The following is a 20,497-nucleotide window of genomic DNA, read 5'->3' as shown; positions in this document are numbered from 1 at the left end:
GTCACCTACATCCGTGTCTCTCCTAGTAAACTTGTTAGCAGGAAGGGTTGAATAGTCCCAGGAAGAGGACAGACAGACAGGCAGACACTCTCTCTCTCTCTCTCTCTCTCTCTCTCTCTCTCTCTCTCTCTCTCTCTCTCTCTCTCCATGCCTCTGTCTGCCCTTAGGTAAGAAGTCCCTCCCACCTGGATTCTTTGTTCACAGCCTTCCAGGGTGTGCGTGTGTCAGCCTGCCATCGAATGAGGCATGGCCTTGCTCTTTGAGATGAGAACCCACCTGACACATAGTTCCAGGCAGCCCTGGATCCTTTGGCCGTCAGGTACACCTCTCAAAGCTTTCTTTGCAGCAGAGTAGCTGTCAGAATCGGTAACAGCTTGGCATGTTACAGTTCCCGGTGACTGAGTGAGCCCAGTGAGGTCAGGGCAGAAATACGGCCTGTTCTGATTAGGTTTAGATGAAGGGTCAGGTTTGTATCAAGCTTGCTCTGAAGTAGTAATGGATGTTTGCCATAAATATACCAGTGCTGGTGTGGGGGCATTACCACCCCAGGAGAGGAGTATGACCACTCGAACCACAGAAACCTGAGAGGGCAGAGCCGGGAAGACTGGGGGTCTGCTTTCCTCCTTCCTCATTTTCCAGAAGGAGAGATGGCCCAGAAAGGAGTTCATCTGGCCAAGGCCGTCGGCTGGCGGAGTAAAGAGTACTGCCTAACTCCTCAGTCCTGGCCCCGTGCTCTCCCACCTGCAAGAGCCAGCACCTTTCATGCTGGGGCGGCCTCCAGTTTATTGCTTAATTGTGCTTGTAAATGGAAGAGAAAAGAGGCATGAAAATCCCCGAAGTCATTGTACTCATAGTCACAAATTCTCCCTTCTAGTGGCATTTGACTCTGGTTCATTTGCCATCCCTGACTGGGTAAGGAGGGCAGCTTTTAGCTGTGCGTGCAGGAGGCTGCTCTCGACATCTGTCCTGGCTCCCCACGTTGCTGTGGAGCAGGCCAGCCACGCTGGAACATTGTGGGCTTTGCTCTCTCTTTGGTACCTTTGCTTATCCCGTCTGAGATCCATGGAGGAACTGGGGGCTCCATCTTGTTTTGTGCCTGTAAATTCTTTGGTGGCCTATCCCTTTTGGGTTCCACAGGGCCCAAGTCAGCCCTGAGCTTCCCAAAGTATGTGGGGATGGTGTGGATGTTTGTGGGTGGCTGCTGGCTGTAGGGGCTCGGAGGGGAGCTCAGGGTCTATCATCACTATAACTGGGTTTGGTTTTCCTTAACAGGGTGCAGCGTGTGCAAGCGGATCATGCCACATTTCCAGAAGGCTGCCACCCAAGTGCGAGGCCACGTTGTAAGTAAGGCACTTGGGGCCAGCAGAGCTGGTGGTTCTGACTGGGGGCCAGGATTGGGTGAAGAGGGCAGGTTCTGAACTGTGAGGCTCCCGGTCCTCGCTGCCCAGGTTGCTTCCGAGTCCTGTTCTCTGAAGGTGGAGAACTAACTGCAGTGTTTGCAGGGCAGGTTGGTACCTGTCAAAGGCCAGTCAGTGATGGCATGGTGAGGAGACAGCAAACCAGGGCCAGGGAGCTAAGGCAGAGCGTCTGAAGGCTAGTGCTTTGGGTATTGGGGTCTGTCTTAGCTAGGATTTTTATTGTTATGAGGAGACATCATGCCCATGGCAACTCTTATAAAGGAAAACATTTAATTAGTGCTGAGTTACAGTTTTAGAGGTTTAGTCCGTTATCATCATAGAGAGAAGCATGGCGGCACGCAGGTAGATGTGGTGCTGGAGAAGGAGCTGAGAGTTGTACATCTTGATCAGCAGGTAGCAGAAGACTGTGTGCCACATATGTGCTTGAGCATATATGAGACCTCAAAGCCCACCCCCACAGTGACACACTTCCTCCAACAAGGCCGCACCTACTCCAACAAGGCCACACCTCCTAATTGTGCTACTCCCTCTGGAGCCAAGCATTCAAACATGAGTCCATGGGGGCCATTACTCTTCAGACAGTCACAGGGTCCAAAGTGGATGTAGCAGTTGCTGGGAGGGAAGGAGGTCCAGTTGCCAAGGAAGGAGGTTGGTGGTACTAGGGGTACACCGGAAACTCAGAGCAGGCTCACCAAAACCATACCTACCTCGGGTTTGGGGGCTCTGTGTTAGGGGGTGGGGAGGTGGGGAGCAGAGCAGAAAGAGGCAACCATGCCCAGACAGGAGAGCTGCAGATCCAAGGCTGTAGACAATTCCCACAAGAAGGAAGGAGAAACATAGGGAGGTCGAGAGGAGGCCAGCGGGTCCCAGGGAAGCCTACTTTTAGGAGACAACAAGGAAGAGAAACCATCAGGGAGCAGCCATTTAGAGAAGCCACAACAAGCAGCATGGTATAGCACGGTACTGAGGTGGACATTCAGGGAGGAGGAACTGGGCTGAGGGCCACCGCAGAGGACTGCCTCCTGTCCATCTGCCATCTGCTGACCTGAGGTCCACCACGGAGGGCTGCCTGCTGCCCGCCTGCCCTCTGCCCTGTCAAGAGTAGTCTTCTTTACTGTGGATCTCTCCCTTCCCTAGACTGAGTTAGGAGCACACTTGTTATGCTGACCGCCTCAGCTACATATAAATGTACAGATGTCAGTATGTTTATGTTGTTGTGAAATAGATCTGCAGGTTGTTTTCATCTTATAAAACTGAAACTTGGTGCTCGCTCAGCATGAATTTCCCCTTTGCTCCCCACCCCTAGCCTTGATATATACCTTCCTGTTTCCTGTTTCCATGATTTCGAGGTTAGATTCCCTCATTAAAGTGGACTCATACAGTATTTGTCATTTGTTAACTGGCTTATTTTGCTTAGCATGTTGTCCCGTATGTCCACCCATGTTGTAGCGTGTGACACAATTTCCTTTTTTTCTTTTAAAGCTGTATAATATGCACACATGTACACACACACCTATCACTTATCTATTTATCTCCTTGGACATTTGAGTTGCTTCTAGCTCTTGGCTGTTACGAAAGAGGCTGTGAACGTGGGTGAGCAGATGTCTCCTGGAGTTCCTGCTTTGACTGCTTTTCTAGTGTGTTTGTCCATTTCTGCACTTGCCCATAAGTAGCAGAAGCATTTTCGGTGGCAACAGAAAAGCATCTGCTGCTTTTAGGAGTGTGGAAAAATCCATACACCACTCACAGAAGGCTATCAGAGGAGCCATCTCTGAGTCTGGCCCACGTCCCACTGTGGGAGAACTGAAGTCTTGAAACAGCATCACAATCTTTATGGATCAAATTAAGTGGGGATTAGTTCAAAGTCAACAGAAGCAGCATCATGTAGACTGGGGATTGCCCGCCCTCCAGCTGCAAGGCTGGCTTACAGGAACCAGTGTGTTCTCTGCTGACCTCATTCTGGGGCAGCACCAGGGTCCTGCTTGCTTCTCACTGGTGAATTTTTAGTAGTTTGCCTGAAGACGTTTGGCCTTGAGGTACATATACATCACTCTGGGGAAATTTCACTGCTCATTTTGGGGGCCTCAAAAGATACCATATTTTAAGATTATTTAGCCTGGAGAAAAGACTTAATTACCCACCATGTTCTCCTTGCCTGTGCCTGTGTACATTTCGAACTGCTCATCTTGACTTCCAAACTCTGTGGAACTGTCGAATAACTCAAACCTCAAATCAGGATATGAATTACCCCTGCCAGCCCCAGCCACATACACTTTCTGGACCATTCTCAGCCATTGCCACACTGTCCACCTCAGTATCCTCAGTCTTGCCACACTTCCAGAGGACTTCTCTGTGCCCTGCACACAGGTCCACCCACCTTAGCTTTTGTGCCATTCCCTTTACTCTTTAATGCATTTATGATCTGTGGCCTTCCTGGGAGCAGGTGCTGCATTGAAGTCCAAGGTGTTTCTTCAGCATGGACATAGAAGATACCCAGTCCATAGTGACAAATGAGGAGCTTAGAGTGTATCACTCCTGGGTTTGTTTTATTTTAGGCTGTGTTTATCTAGAATGATATTCCCTCCTCCTAAAGGAATCCAGAGTATTAGTTATCAAGGTCAGATACATATTGGAAAGGAGGCTTGTAGGAGAGGGAGTCTTCCCTTGGCCAAGGACTTATACCGGAATGTTTCATAAAGTTAGCCCTGAAGCTTACTTGTGTTCAGGGGACTTGCTCTTCCTTTCTGGGCCCAATCTAGAGATCTAGAAGTTGCCCATTCTGGTTCCACCAGTGACAGTATAGAAAATCTAGGAAGCTTGCCCTTGAATTAAACAGCACTGTGAAGGCCAAGTGTGAATGGCCTCTGCCCAGGGCATCTGTGTTGTGTAAACTCCCATTTCCTTGCTTGAGGTTTGTTTTCTTCCATTTCCAATTTAGTTTCTTAGAAAAGCGGCTTTTGTAATGTTCTGTCCTTTCCCTAGCTTCTTAAAGGAGGTGGGGGAGGAGCCCTGGTTTCTGGGCTGGGACTCAGTGTATAGTGGTGCCTTCCCAGAAACCAGGGACAGGACAGGAGGACTGGGCAACCCAGAGGTGTTGGTTGCTTTCTGCTTTTGAACACAGAGCACAGCAGGGCTGACATCGACTCCTTTCCCCAGGAATCATCAGAAGCTTGCCCTCCCCACTGCTAAAATCCAACTGGCCTAGAGCATCCAGCCTCCTCTTCATCGCTGCCATCTTTGAGCCTTTTTTTTGTCTGGGTCAGAAGTTGTCTTCTGCTCCAGAGCTTGGGAGGTGTCCAACCTGATGATGTCATACAGGAAGTCAGGCCAGGTCAGGGATTTGCGGCCTTTGCCATTTTCCAAACTCAAATCTGCTCCTTTTGGCACTGACATTGACCCGTGGTGAGTCAGGGGCATCTGTCCTCACTGCTGCTTGCTAATGGGCATCCTCATCCCCAGCCAAGCTGCTCCCTGGGTCAGCAGCATTAGAAAGAGCTACGCCTCCATGTGCACCCTTCCCAGCCTTGCCCTTATCCACACTGGGCCTTTGTGCATCGCCAGGCTCTCGTTAGCCTCGACCACGATTGGCTGGAGTGGACGTAAAACTGAAGTGCTTCTGTCCCGGTAACAGACTTGGAAAGGCCAGGCTTGGTGCTGGCTCTCACTCACTGCCAGCTAGGTGGGAGTTCTTGAGTGAGGTGCTGAGCCTTGGATCCTCCATTGCTAGCTCTGAAGTGGGGATGATGAGGCTGGCCCACTGGGTTGCGAGGAGTAAGTGTGTAAGCTATGGCACACTTCGTAGGTGCGAACGACCTCCACTTCCTCCTAACTACCCTGAGTCCATTCGTCAGGTTCACTAGGAGAAGGTGCCTCCAAAGGCTGCCTTCTCTCTGTAGTGCAGAACATGCTCGGCACGGTGCTTTCTTTGTCTTGCCATAGTCGGTCCCCTCATGATCTTCTCTGTGCCCTTGCTTCTGCCCAAGCTCATTTCCTAAGCTCCAGTACCACGTATCTGATAGCTTAGACATTACTGTCTAGATTTCCTCCTCCTACTAAATGCAGTGTTTAAAATAAAACAGCTTCCCTCCACCTGATGGATGGTTCCCTCCACCAGTAGCCTTCTTTTAGGCCCCTAACTGAGCTGCCTGGCTCCTCAGTGGTGTGTCCTGCACTTTGGCAAACACCTCTTCTCATATCCACCGTCTTGTCTGCATCTGCCATCTTGTCTACGTCCGCCATCTTGTCTGCATCCGCCATCTTGGACCAGGCCCTGCTTGGCCACATAGGTGTTTGTTGGAGTCTACTCACTGGCCCCCTGATGTACAGCTCTAACTTGACAACCTGCCCTGTCCTATGCATTCACCCTGTATATCCTAGAGCTCTGCATCTTTGAATTCAGCCAACAGTGGGTATAAGATATTTAAGGGAACGGCTTCTATATTGAGCATGTACAGACTGAGTTTATCCCTTAAGTCATAACTATCATAACTATTTAGCATCTACATTGTCTTCTGTTTGGGAAAAATGTGAGATAATTTGGAGCATATGAGAGAGTCTCTGTAGGGTATATGCAAATGCTACTCCATTTCATAGAGGAGATGAGAATCTCAGGATTTCCATATCCTGGTATTTTTCCCAACTCCAGTGGATACTGGGGAATGACTCTATTTCAAAGAACTGCAGCTGAGTAGTAATGTTCTCTTTGATCTCACCACACCTGAATGGGGTCCCAAATGCATCGACAACTAAACTCTTTTCCAAAGTGACTTTGACTAACTTGCTTATAGCCTTCTCTCTTCCAAGTCTGTGTGTTCCACAGTCCAGCGAGGTAGACACACTCTCCATTTTTGGGGAGTGGGGGTGGGGGTGGGGGTTGCTCATCCTGCTGTAAACCTTGCTTCATTTCCCTTCCTGAAATGACTTGGCAATCTGACCCTACTTAGAGCAGTAGCTTATGAACTCTTCCCGCTGTGCGGCATTCATGATTGTTCCTGCCAAGGTTAGTGTGAAGAAGTGCCTGTTGGGCATATGTTTCTACATGTTGCTCAAAAAATACACATCTCACTGGGTGTAAGGGCACATGCCTTTAATCCCAGGCCTGGGGAGGCAGAGGCAGGAGAATCTCTGAGTTCAAGGCCAGCCTGGTCTACATAGTTGCAGGATAGCCAGAGCTACACTGTGAAACCCTGTCTCAAAAAAAAAAAAAAGCCCTCACACACACACACACACACACACACACACACACACACACACACACACACACACTACAGACACACATACCCCATACTTCTCATTAACTAGGCATCGTCCCCCAAATGGCCCAGAAGTGCTACAGAATCTTGAGATAAGACACCCAAGTATAGGTGTTTTGAAAAGGCTACTCTGGAGATGAGATTGGTTTTTTGCCTAAGTGGATGAATGAGTCTTTAGTGGTAGGGAGTAGGCATCTTCAGAAGGGGGACCAGAATGCCCAAAGTGAGGGTCCAGAAGCAAAGACAACATGTGCTCTGGAAATGTGAGCAGATTATTAAACTTTGTAGTATTAACAAAAATACCTGATTCATCTTGAGTTGAAACAGATTTTCCGTGTCTTGTCCTTTAATCATCAGAGCACACGAGTTGCTGCTGACGAGGAAACTGAACTACAAGACAGGGAGTTGAGTCTTGTCAATGGAAATGAATCTGCTAGGTGGGGAGTTTGGACGGCTAACAGTGCATGTGCCACTGGTGGTGATGGAGAGGAGGAGGAGGAGGAGGAGGAGGAGGAGGAGGAGGAGGAGGACATGATGCACAGTTTGAAACAGACAGGCCAATTTCCTTCCAGTGCGGAAATCTTAGACTGTCTCCTTAAAAAAGAAGAAAGAAAAAAAAATCTAGACCCTAGCAGGTGTACAATTAAGAGATTTGTAAGAAGGAAGGATTCAAAGCTGAGACAGGGACCATATGGGCTGAGTACGGAGTTGGATTTCCGCCTGTGTTCAGTAGGATTGTGAAGTTGGTGTGGAGAAGCGCTGTGATGGAAAAAAGAAGGGGATGTGTGTGATTAATCTTGTGGCAAGTGTGCACTGACGTGAGGGAGATCAATTAGACAGGAAAAGAGAACCTTAACGTAGACAAACGTTACTGGGACAGACTGAACCACTCTGGGGAATGAGCAGAGCGGCTTTCAGAGGGCTCCAGGGCTTCCAGGCGGTTCTATTTCAGACTTCTTCTCCTGTATTCTTCGCAACACCCCCAAATGGGACAGGGGAACCCTGTTGATTTAGCAAGCACATGTTATGTGTCGGCTGCATGCCAGGCACTCTGGTAGGTGTTTAAAACAATTTGAAAGACGTTTCTGGGCTGCAGGGGCTGCAGGCCCAGGCAACGCGTCAAGGCTGGTAGGAAAGAAGGACCTTGAGGTCACAGAGCACCAGTTTGGGGCTTAAAATCTTTGACCTAGGTTGTCCCATTCTGTCCTCTTAAGGGGCCTGCAATAGTCACATCACCTACACCTTCCAAACAAGGAGCCTCAGGGAGGGTGGCTTTCCAAAGGCCACACCGCTCATAGGTCAAGTTCGTTGCCCACTGTGTTCACTGTGTTCCTTATTCTCTTTCTCTGTGTCCATCTCCGTTAGACTCCGTAGTGTTTCCTGTGTTGCCGTCTATGTTCTCCCCTTTACTTCTGTGTTTCTCTGCTCTGTGAGGAGCCTTCCTGTGCTGGCCATTCAACAACATTCTCTCACGAGAACAGACTCGAAGTTGTAGCACCTAATGCAGCCCCATGGGAGAAGGTCCCGCCGTAGGAAGGGCCCATGTCAGGAGACACCGCATTCTGGGTGGTGGTTAGTAGTTAGCCACATAGCAGAGACACAGCTACTCACTTTTCCAATTCATGGGCGTGGACCATGGAGACCCTAGAACCAGAACGCTGTCAGACTTTTATAATTATAGTCAAACCAGGCTGAGTGTGAGGGGCACCAGCAGGAAGAAAGAGAGGGCCTGTGGACACCTCTGTTCTTGTTGGCTTTTGCTCTTTTGGGGGACTGCCACCCAGCTCCCAAATAAATCACACATGGAGGCTCATTCTTAATTATAAACATCCGGCCTTAGCTTGGCTTGTTGCTTGCCAGCTTTCCTTAACTTATATTATCCTGTCTACTTTTTGCCTCTGGGCTTTTTCCTTTTCTTACTTCTGTGTATTTTACTTTCACTCTTACTCTGTGGCTTGCTGTGTAGCCGGGTGGCTGGCCCCCTGCGTTGTCCTCTCTGGCTACTTCTCTCCTCTCCCAGATTTCTCCTTCTATGTAGTCTCTCTGCCTGCCAGCCCCGCCCATCCTTCCTCCTGCCTCACTATTGGCCATTCAGTTCTTATTAGAGCATCAGGTGTTCTAGACAGGCACAGTAGCACAGCTTCACAGAGTTAAACAAATGCAACATAAACAAAAGTAACACGTCTTAAAATAACACCTCGTCTCTCATGTACTGTGAGAATCATAGTCTCCTTAGCCACATGTGAGAAATGGAGTGTGAGGCTACCATATCAAACCTAGGTGAGTAGCCTGAGGACAGGACATGACATGTCCAAGGCCCTTACGCAGAGGCTCAGTGTGTCGAAAAGCTTCTGTTTCCACAACTTAGAAAGACTGGCCCTACTTGAACGTGAACAGAGAAAAAGGCACCTTGTGTGCTTAGGTGGCTGTGGCCTTGATCCAGGCCCTCTTGAACTTGGCCCTCAGAACTATTTTTGTTCCAAATGGACCTTCTTGTGAAGCAGTTATCTGGAGGGCAGCCCTGGAGCTCAGATGCCTGGCTTTTCCAAAGCTCTCCATTGGGGGGGTGGGTCATTCAGACAACCCTATTACCCTGGTTGCACACTATTTTGCAAGGCTTTGTCCCAAGTATCTTCTAGTGAGACACCTGGCCAGGCCATGCGTGGGTGGGTGCAGGTAGTAGACCAGTCTCTTCTCCGTTCTTTCAGGTGCTGGCTGGGATGAACGTCTACCCCTCAGAGTTTGAAAACGTCAAGGAAGAGTACAACGTGCGTGGCTACCCTACCATCTGCTATTTCGAGTAAGTCTCCTGATTCCCTTCTGGGGTGTGCTGCCCCCTGGTGGTATTGGTGTCCCTGGCTGAACCACTCTGTCTCTCCCTTTCACAGGAAAGGGAGGTTTCTGTTCCAGTATGAGAACTATGGGTCCACTGCTGAGGACATCGTGGAGTGGCTGAAGAAGTAAGTCCTGCAATTGTGTTTGGTTCATCAGGGGTTGGGGGCGTCTGCTGTGCTAAGGGCAGCCCCTCGCTCACAGGGCTGTGCTGGAGAAGAGGTCAAGGAAAGGAAAAGACTGTCACACTGCCTGTGTGGCTGGTTCCCCTGTGTGGATCTGTAATAGGGGGTGCAGGAACTATGTTTGCTGAGCTGTGGTGGCGGGACCTGTCTAGAATCCGCTCTTCCCTCTCTTTCTTCATGGCGTGGAGCTGGGGAGGGGCTATGTAACCTGTCGACTCTCTTGGCGTAGTCAAGGGTTTTCTGGAATCTTCTCATTCAAATTTAAGCCTCCCTCCTTCCCCCCACACACATCGGACTGTGATGGATAGAAGTACTTCTCACCTAGGATGTCATGTTTGAGACAGTTCCATGGAGGTCTCTCTCTGAAAATAGGACTGTCACTTGAGTGCTTATTTAAAAAACAACTCTATTAGATGCTGTGAAGCTATTCTGGAACATTCTAATGCCTTGGACCTCACACACACACACACACACACACACACACACCTGCTTCATGGCAACCTTCAATCCTCGCTTTATAATATGATTAGATCTCTGGACATCAATCCCACAGTTCTGCCGGCCCCATCCCCTCATCTTAGCCACCACGAGCCCGGCCAGCTGCCATGTCTTGTCATCATCCCACTGAACATTCCACTCCTCCCAAGCTTAGCCTAACCTCGCCAGAGCCCTCACGGAGCTCAGTGCTCTCCTGGAGCCCCCGGGCCACCCCTTCCCCAGTGCTCACCCTGCTCTCCCATGGCGTGGTCATTTGTGCGTACGTGTAGAAATAGCAGCTACTGTTTGGGGGTTCTGCTTTGTGGCTGGCACCACTGTAAGCACCTGATAGAGTTTCTTTTATCCTTGTTTCATGGTCGAGTTAACGTAGGCAGAGAGAGAGAGCAACATGCCCGAGTCTACAGGACTGATGATAGGTAGCTAGACCACTGACCTCGCGCCCCAGGAGGCCCCCTGGAATCCCACTCAGAGTTCGGCATAGGCCCTCAGCCTTCCCCGTCCCCAGTCGCCAGCTCATTAATATATATTGGCATCTTTACTTTAGGGACCCCGAGTGCAGACCCCAGGGTTAAAGATATAGAGGTTCGAGAATCGGTTTTTCAGAAATTGTGATAAGAATGGATTTTGTATTAAGAAACCAAAACTCTGAGGAACACGCTGAACTCCCAGGGGCCCGGGAGACGAAACACCGGTCCACCGGTGTTTGCACAGAGACGTGTATTTTTTTTTTGGAAGCATTTTCGCATCTCTGTCCCCATCGGCTACCTCATTTCCAGCCCCTGCCTGGGAAGGCTGTTGCCCATTACTATGTGTTCGTTGTCTTAACCTGGGCCTTCACTTTCCTTTTGATAATTTTCCATTTGATAATAAGAGTGTACTCTCTTCCAGCCTGACATAGCTCGGCCCGCTTTGGGAAAAGGGTTCAACAAATAGCAATCTCATTTGTCACCAGAGCATAAAATCTGCCTGCTTCCCTCCCCTCCCCTAACCTTTTCTCATTTCAAAAACACCCTCATCTCTTTCTAGAAGGATAAGGTTTTGTCTGGGGTGGGGGATGGGGCTGGGGGGATGCGATCAGGGCGGCCAGCTGTTTGTCGATATGAGGTTGGCTTGGTGGAGACTTGTGACAGGTTGCTGTCTCTCCACCGGAGCCGACCACCTGCCCTCCAGCCTCTCTGCACCCACCTCCCACTCCCCGCTGACCTGACCTGCTGCAGCCCAGGGCTGCCCGCCATGGAGCACTGTCCTGGCCATGCCTTCCCACCTCTTTTCTCATCTTTTCCTCGGAGTCAGAGGGAACCCCTGCCGTCAGCCTAGTACATCTGTAGTCTCCAAGATGAGAGAGGAGCTGGGAAGGAAAACTTGGGGCTCCATGCAGCCACACACTCTAGGCAGATGTGAGCACTCAGGGTTGAGGCACACTGCTGTGCTCCTCCCTATCAAAATAAAAAGAGATAGGTCACCTCTTACGGGATGTCCAGGGAGCTAGCTGCCTGACTTCATGCCACCGCAAGAGTTAGCCCATGTCACCGTGTTGTCAACGACCTTAAAATTTTAAGTATTTTTCTGAGTTTATGGACTTTCAAGTAAGATGTTTCTTGTAGAAAACCTTTTAAAGTATGAGGATAAAGCACTTCTGTACCCTCTTACCTAGAGCTATTTGGGTGGATTTCCTTGCAGATTTTCCACCGTGTGTACCCAGCTCCATGTGTGGTTTCTCCTTGTCTGGTTCCTTTTAAGTCTTTACTGGTTCCTTCAATCGTAGTGGACAGTAGAGGACCTCACCTCAGCACTGCCCTGGCCATGAGCTGATCTCCAGGGTCTCTGTCTAACCAAGTGTGGAAAGACTGGGGAGCATCCATCCTGGCTGTTTCCCCCAGTGATGTATAAAGCCTCAGAGAGAACCTGCGCTCCCTAGAACCAGTCCTGGCAGCTGGGGGCACAAGGGCTCTGGAGTGGACCAGCGACACAGTAGCTGCATGCCCTCGTGGTTCTAGGGACCTCGTCACCTCTGCTGAGTTGGGGTGGCGGCAAGTAGAGGGTTACGTAAGCAGCAGTCCATTTTGGCCTAGCCGCGCACCTCTGCCTGTGTCTCTCAACCAGAGGTAAACTGAATTAACAGACACGAGTACTCTTGCCCTCCACTGCTCCAAGCTGCTGTTCTCTGTCTGTGACTCACATATCTCCCTGAGATGAGCTTATGGGTGGCCTTTCCAGGACTAGGTTGCCCAGGACAGATATTCCCGTCTAGCCTTCAGAGCACACGAAAGTAGCCAGAGTACTGAGGAGTCAGTAAGCACGCCCCAGCAATCCCCCCGGTGTCCTCTACCTCACTGTTTTTGCTGTAAGAGTGTAGTGTATGTGTGTGGTCCGTGTGCACCTGAGTGTGGAGGTACGCGTGGGCATGTGCCCATGCAGGGGAGATGTTGAGTGTCTTGCCCTGTTATCACTCTCTGCTGTATTCCCTTGCAGCAGGGTCTCTCCACAGTCTAGAGCTAGGCTGGCAGCTAGCACGCCCCAGTGATCCTCCTGTGTCCGCCTCCCACCACACTGGGGTTAGATACAGGAGACCGTGCCTGGCTTTTTATATGGTCCCTAGGGACTGGAACCCAGGTATCCATACTTGCATACTAAGGACTTTTATCCACTGAACTATCACCCCAGCCCTTTACCTCTTTTTGAGTTCAAGTTATACATGATTATCTAGGAACGTCTGGTTAGTCCTTTGTACATTTACAGGGCATCTCCTGCCCATTGTCTGTCTGGGAGAGCCTGAGAAGTAGCTGTAAAGAGGCCAGTGAGTAATCCATTGTCAAGCAGATAAATATATACTTTTAATTCTTCTCTCACATTACATCCCAACCATTTTTCCTTTCCTTCTCTCCTCCCAGTCCCTCCCTCCCAATTCCCCTCTCCCCCAGATTCACTTCATCCTCTGTTTCAGAAAAGGGCAGGTCTCCCAGGAATATCAACCAAGCATGGCGTATCAGGTTGCAATAAGACCAGGTACCTCCTCTTGTATTAAGACTGGACAAGGCAACACAGTAGGAGGGAAGGGTCCCAAGGGAAGACAAAGGAGTCAGGACCCCCCTACTCCCACTGTGAGGAGTCCCTCAAGAACACCAAGCTGCACAATCGTATGTGCAGAGGACCTAGGTAGACCCATACAGGCTCCCTGGTTGTCGGTTCAGTCTCTGTGATCCCATAGCCCCAGGCCTATGAGCCCAGGTTAGTTGATTCTGTGCATTTTCTTGTGGCGTCCTCAACCCCTTTGGCTCCTACAGTCCTTCCTCCCCCTCTTCTGTGGGGATCCCTGAGCTCTGCCTAATGTTTGGCTGTGTGTCTCTGCATCTGCTCCCATCAGTTGTCCGGCAGATAGTTTAAGTTGAAGTTGCTTACCTGGCCTCCTTCGGTCAAAGGTATGATCAAAGGTCCAGGTGCGTTCATCCCCCGTTCTGTTGTCTGCTGAGGATAGACTTACCCAGTGCTCAGGTATCCTCTCTGGAGCCTCTACTGGTTGGCATTAGTTCTCCTCAGATAGACAGAAAATAAACTATGGTTTCTCTTCTCCGAGCAGTCTGAAATACCATTTTAAATTTTCACTTGTTTATTCTGATTTTTTTGAGACAGGGTCTCACTATGTAATCAACCAGGTTGGCCTGGAACTCACAGACAGTTGCTTGCCTCTGTCTCCTTTAGCCAGGTCTCTTCACTCATTACTCAGTGAACTTGCATTAGTTGCCTGCTGTCTGTTGGTAGGAAGGATGGAGGGAGCCCCAGGCTGCAGAGCGCCAGCTGCCCGGGGAGGCAGACTGCGAAAAGCGCTGCTCAGGGCTCTGTGCACAGCCTTCTGCTTGCTCCTTTTCCAGCACATTCTACAAATGTGCCCCTTCTGCAGTGCTCTCTTGAAAGTAATCCCCCAGTTGTCTGTGGCATGGGTGCTCCTCGGGATGGGTTGCAGTGACGCCCCTGTTTTCAGCCCAGCTGCAGCCCCACTTCAAGGGTGCAGCTCCTGTAGCCGAGGTATTTTTTTTATTTTATTTTATTTTTAGTTCCTGAAATTGTGCTGATTTCTTTTCCCTACTTTGTCTTTCCTGTTGTTTTCATTTCGGTGGAATTATACATTCAGAACCAACGAACAGAACCGCCCCGTGGGTTTAGGGTAGTCTCTAAACAGGAAGCTTCTCAGGGTCGTTCTTAATACTCTGCCAGGACTTAGCTTTTGCATCTCATGTTGATGCTCTCGTTGAGTTTTTAAAATTTCCTTGATTTTTGTTGTTGTTTTGTTTCTCAAGACAGGGTTTCTCTGTGTAGCCCTAGCTGTCCTGGAACTCACTCTATAGACTGGGCTGGCCTCAAACTCACAGAGATCCACCTGCCTCTGCCTCCCGAGTGCTGGGATTAAAGGCGTGCGCCACCACCGCCCGGCTTACTTTGATTTTTTTTTTTTTTTTTTTTTTTTTTTTTTGGTTTTTCGAGACAGGGTTTCTCTGTGTAGCTTTGCGCCTCTCCTGGAACTCACTCGGTAGCCCAGACTGGCCTCGAACTCACAGAGATCCACCTGGCTCTGCCTCCCGAGTGCTGGGATTAAAGGCGTGCGCCACCACCGCCCGGCTACTTTGATTTTTAATAGACTACATTTATATAATTTTTTAAAGATCTAAGATACTTGTATGCATTGAAAAGCCTTCCTTCTGACTTTTCTTCCTTCCTGTTCTCCCTGCCACACCCTAGAGGAATTAACTTCAACTCATTTCTTGTATGGTCTCAAACTCTTTTTCATAGTAGGTACAAACAAGAGCATTTATCTCCTCTTTTTATACAAGAGCTGGTAATTACAGATTGCTATGTACATCTGCAGAAGTCTATCCATGCTACTGTGTAAAGAATACTCACTGTTCCTCAGCACTCCATCCTCCACTATAGAGGTGGTTCACGGTGTACCTAACCTGCCCCTACTGATGCATACTAACTGACCCCTAGTCTCTGCATGGCAAATCGCCTGCTAGAGATAGCTTTTAAAAATTGTCATCATCGCCGGGCGGTGGTGGCGCACGCCTTTAATCCCAGCACTTGGGAGGCAGAGCCAGGCGGATCTCTGTGAGTTCGAGGCCAGCCTGGTCTCCAAAGCGAGTTCCAGGAAAGGCGCAAAGCTACACAGAGAAACCCTGTCTCGAAAAACCAAAAAAAAAAAAAAAAAATTGTCATCATCATCATGATTTTGAAGTACAGTGTCAGTATGTAAACTTGGCTAGCCTGGAACTTGCTGGCCAGGCTGGCCTCAAATTCATAAAGATCTGCCTGCTTCTGCTGGGATTAAAGGTATGTGCTACCACATCTAGCTGGAGTAGATATATACTGTAAAGATGAATTCTCTAATGTAATTGGTGGTGTGAAGGGCTAATGGCTTGAGCCCAAATATAAGAAGATAGATTTCGCCAGGAGGTGGTGGCGCACACCTTTAATGCCAGCACTTGGGAGGCAGAGGCAGGCAGATCTCTGTGAGTTCAAGGCCAGCCTAGTCTACAGAGTGAGTTCCAGGACAGGTAAAAGAAGCTAGATTTTATGGAACTGGTGTCTGGCCGGTGATTTCCCAAAGCTTGAATTTGCCACCAGTACCATCTTTACCATCTTATTATAGGATGTGGGGGTCACAACCTGTGTCCCAAGTCAGGTGTGACCTCCCATCCTCATAAGCCAACTAAAGAGCCAAATCAAAAGTGCAAAGCAACTGGGTATAATAGCACACGCCTTTAATCCTAGCACTTGGGAGGCAGAGGCAGGTAGACCTTTGTGAATTTGAAGCCAACCTGGTCTACATAGCGAGTTCCAGGACAGCCACTATATAGTGAGACCTTGTCTTGAAAAATAAATAAATAAGTGGAAAGCAGAAAAGGGAGTTTTTTGCTTTTTTGTTTTTTCTTCAATGTGGGAAGAGGGACAAAGGGATCCAGCAAACCCCCAAGTCCATCTTTGGGGTCCTGACATGGGGTGGATGTTTGAATAGAGAGCCACTGGATACTTGTAAGCTATCTTGGTCAAGGTGTGGTCCTGCCCAGTACTGACCCATCGTTATCCGAGCTTCAGTCTCCATTGTAGAACTGTGTGAAATCTCTTTCAGGGAGACCAGGTCCCCCTCTGGCTGGTACCCTTTCCTTTTCCCAGCTGAGATTCCAGAGTTCTTGTTTCTTTGGGATCCATTGTTTCAAAGCTGATGTCAGACTGAGAGACTCAAGTATCTCTTTCGAAATCTTCTCCTGCCAGACCTGTTACGGTCTGACACTGGTAAACGTGGACCAAAGGCTTTGCCACTTCCTGTTTCTCAACATCAGTGAGACTGAGGTTACCGGGGCAGCTCAGTCCGCAAAGCCAACCTGGGCTCATAGACTCTGAACCCAGCTTCTGCTTCTGTGGGGTTGGGAGATGGCAAGTCCTGCTGTGTGAGCCGCCTTGCTCTCTGATTAATTCTCCAGCCCGACTGCTGGAACTCTGAAACATTCCCTGCTGTAGGCACTTGCAGGCAGGGAACAATGGCTGTCTTTTCACATTTGTCAAACAAAGGGTTTTTTCAAAGCTGCAGTTAAGGTGCTTTGGCAAAGGTGCTTGGCAGTAAAGCAGCAGGGATCTTATGTCACCAGCAGGGATCTTATGTCACCAGCCATCTCATCCTGGGCAGGAAGTGGGTACCTGGGAGCCTTCCCTCCACATAGCACCAGGAGCTATAGACACCAGCCTGTGGTTCTCCGTGGGGGAAACAGGCTCCTAAAAGACCAGGCAGCTGCTGAGGTTTGCAGCTAGTGAGTGATGGAGTAGATGAGGGCTGGGGTGGGGGGGGGGGCACCATGTCTGTTCTGAGCCTCGAGATGGATTAGTAAAGTATCGGAAGATTCTGGCAGGGTGTATACCACCAACCTGGTTTTCCTCAAGCTCAATGGTCACCCCCAACACCTTCACAGTTTCTTTCTGCTCAGCCAGGTTTAGTTTTTCCCAGCCCTCTGACCCCATTCCTTCCTCCTCCTATGCCCTGCCAGTGAGTGGCACAGAGTAGGACATCCAGCTTCCCCAGAGGGCACTCTGCACCATTGCGCTTTGTTCTCGCCAGCTTGCTGGAAGTTGGCGATCCCTTGACAAGGCTAGCAAGCCCTCCAGTTGCTGGGGAAAGTGAGATTTCCTGAGCTGTCTTAGAAAGCTGTAGCAAACAGCCACCATGAGCACTGGTGTCTGCTAAGTACCTCGATGCTGCTTTGAGGGGAGATGGGCAGGGCGATCCCTTTCAGTTCAGGACTCTTCCTCCAGGTCCAGTGTGTAAGAGGCCTTGGTGTGGGAGCTAGCTAATGTGTGCAGGGGGCTGGATTCTGTAAGGGCTGTTGAGGCCCCAGGGCTTGCTCTGAGCGCTGCCTGTTTTTTTGGTCTTCCAGTCCACAGCCGCCACAGCCCCAGGTCCCCGAGACTCCCTGGGCAGATGAGGGCGGCTCCGTTTATCACCTGACCGATGAAGACTTTGACCAGTTTGTGAAGGAGCACTCCTCTGTCCTCGTCATGTTCCACGCCCCATGTGAGTGGAACTCTGCTGCCCCTGCCTCCCCCTTCCTCAGAATAGGACACACCGCCGTGGGACTCTTTGGATAGGGGACTTAGTGGGAACTGGCATGGTGCCTGTCCTCAGCTCATGCGCCTGCCTTGTGTCTCCATCGGAACTGCACAGAGGCCCCGATCAGGCCACACGTGTTCCTCGGGAGCACTCAGTGAAGCTCCAGCCCCTGTAGGCCTGAGTGTTCTCCAAGCCAGCAGGGGCTGAGGAGTCGGACCAGGTTCTAGCTAGAGCAATACTGGTCCTCCTTAGGGTGGGAACCATATGGAGAGAGGGCCTGCCCTTGCTCTGTAGCTGAGCAGGCAGTGAGGCCAGCATCTAGAGTGCCACCCTGGTCCTCTCAAGAGTGGCTGGAAGGCATGTAGCTTAGAATCTTTCTGAGCCCCTGTCCTCTCTGCACTGTGGAGAACAGAAAGCTGATGACGACGATTAGGCTTCAGGAGGAGAGGGCTGTCCTGGGAGGGAGAGTAAGGTCACGTGAGAGTAAAAGATGGCAGTCCTGCATGGAGCTTCCAGGCGCTTCTGGGAAGGGCTGGCCACTCCCAATTGGAGATGAGCTGCGGGGCCTGGGACAAGATCTGCGCATGTGCGGCCCTTGGTGCTCTTAGCCTCCTGCCAGTTTGCGGAGTGATGATGAGCGGGTGGGGGGGGGGGGGGGGGACACACAGCAAGAATGCCGTGCTTCACAGATGAGTACCAGAAGCCTGGTGTCACAGTGTGTGAGAGGGAAAGAAGATGTAGAGCCATAGAGACACACTCCACGAGGAGGGGGGTGCACAACTGATTAAGCCTGTCAGCGGAAGGTCCTTACGCTAACAGAGTGGCTTCAGAAGGGTCATCTCCCATCTCACCCGCGGTGCCACCGAGCGAGTGTGGTTGGCACCGCCTTGCAGACAAGATTGGCACAGATTGCCCATTGTTTTCGAGTCCTATGCTGCTCCGGTCTTTGGTGGCCACTCAGTGGGGGTGAGGGTGGGGTACAAGGTCTAGCTTGACCCCTTGGGGAGCTGCTACTACGAATCCCCCCCCCCTTTTTTTTCCTGAAAAAGTGCTGAATTCTTGGGAATCCAGAGGAAAAGCACTTTTTTTTTTTTTTTTTTTTTTTTTTTTTGGTTTTTCGAGACAGGGTTTCTCTGTGTAGTTTTGCTCCTTTCTTGGAACTCACTCTGTAGTCCAGGCTGGCCTGGAACTCCCAGAGATCCGCCTGGCTCTGCCTCCCGAGTACTGGGATTAAAGGCGTGCGCCACCACCGCCCGGCAGAAAAGCACTTCTTACGTTTTGTTTCTAGTTCTAGAAAACAGACAAAGAGTTCAAAAACGTATTTTTTTTTTCAAAGACTCTTCAGACTTGTGATTACGACCTGATGATTAGGGACAGTGTCAGAGGAGCAAAGCAAGATGGCATACATCTGTGATGCCAGCCCTGGGAGTGGGAGAACCACTGTGAGTCTGAGGCCAGCCCAGGCTACAGAGTGAGACCTTATCTCACAAACAAAGCACAGAAGGTTAATGCCAGGGCCTGTGGAGTGTGGCGTTCTCCAGGTCTGGGGGTGGTGAGTCTTACTTACAGGTATCCCCAAGGTTAGCGACACCTTACAGATACCCACCGCCTGGACAGCGGGCAGCATTGTACCCACCGTCACCCACCTCCAAGCTAAACTATGCTTTCCTGGCCCGGCTCAGAGTTGTGGCTGGAAGCCAGTCTTGCAGGAAGTTATTATGTTGGACCCAGAGCCGAAGTCACCCTGCTTGCATCTCCATCCCAGCTGTAGAGCAGATACTGGCGGATGCCCTGGCACGTGCTCCTTCAGGAGTGCTCACTCATGCCCTGTCCGTTTATGTGCCGGCACATGTGTTTATCCCCGCTTTCCTGCAGAGTGAGGGGTCCATGCCACAGCATGAGGTTCACTTCTGGATGAACTGCCTGCTGATGTCCCCTTAGATGGCAGTGGTTCTGCTCCAAATGCTGTGCTCTCTAGACCCTCTGTCCTGGGAAGGGCTGAAGCCTCATGGTGTAAAGGGGAACCAGAGCTCAGGGTGGGATCCACAGGAGCACTCTTCGTTGCTTGGATTTGTACTTCGAGCCAGAGTGCTCCCCAAACCCCATCAAGAGGGTAGAGGCCTGCAGAGCAAGAGAGGGTGAATCCTGAAAGTCATACTATTTCAGGTGTCAGTCCCAGGCCATGTAGAGTGGCTGGGAAACAGACCCCCTCGAAGATTAAGGAAAAGGAAATTGGAATCTGTCAGCATAGCAAACCATGACTCTGCCGAGGATTGCTGGCTGTGCTTGACCTGGTTCCTGGGCAGGGTTACGGGATCAGAGATCGAGCATGCCTTTCTTTTACGGAGACAGTCAACAGGGGAATTGCTGTTCTGCCTGTGATAGGGAGAGCAGGACAGGATGGTGCCACCTGGGGGAAACATCCTCATCCCGCCTTGTCTGGGCCTGTGTGGAGAGCATATACTTAGTTGTAATCAGTAACTAAAAACCAAGTTACATGCATCAAGGCAGACTTTCAGAGTTGCCTGGTTTATAACTGAGTAAAGAGTATCACCTCCTGCCCTGGTGTGATCAAGCACATCCGGTGCAGATGGGTCAAACAAACTTGTTTAGGGGAGTGAAAACTTGTTATCTCCCACAAACAATAGCTGCCAGCATTTCAGGAACTATCTGCCCTTGGGCAAGGGGCTTGCAGATCAGAGGCATTTCTGTTTCATGGAT

The 20,497-nt window shown here is 50.2% G+C and overlaps 1 protein-coding gene across 1 annotated transcript in view; it reads left to right on the top strand.

Annotated features, from left to right (window-relative positions):
- Positions 1–20,497, top strand: part of Pdia5 (protein disulfide isomerase family A member 5) — a 94,521-nt gene that overhangs the window by 48,673 nt on the left and 25,351 nt on the right. The window contains exons 8-11 of the mRNA XM_052740438.1: positions 1,273–1,340; positions 9,379–9,470; positions 9,559–9,630; positions 17,604–17,740. Coding sequence (XP_052596398.1) covers positions 1,273–1,340; positions 9,379–9,470; positions 9,559–9,630; positions 17,604–17,740 — 369 coding nt within the window. The remainder of the gene's footprint in view (positions 1–1,272; positions 1,341–9,378; positions 9,471–9,558; positions 9,631–17,603; positions 17,741–20,497) is intronic.

The sequence above is a fragment of the Peromyscus californicus genome, unplaced genomic scaffold (genome assembly GCF_007827085.1).
Source record: "Peromyscus californicus insignis strain IS unplaced genomic scaffold, ASM782708v3 Scaffold_16__1_contigs__length_79575227, whole genome shotgun sequence".
Taxonomy (NCBI): Eukaryota; Metazoa; Chordata; class Mammalia; order Rodentia; family Cricetidae; genus Peromyscus; species Peromyscus californicus.
The sequence above is the reverse complement of the archived record's forward strand: the minus strand, read 5'-3'. Positions and strand labels throughout refer to the sequence as shown.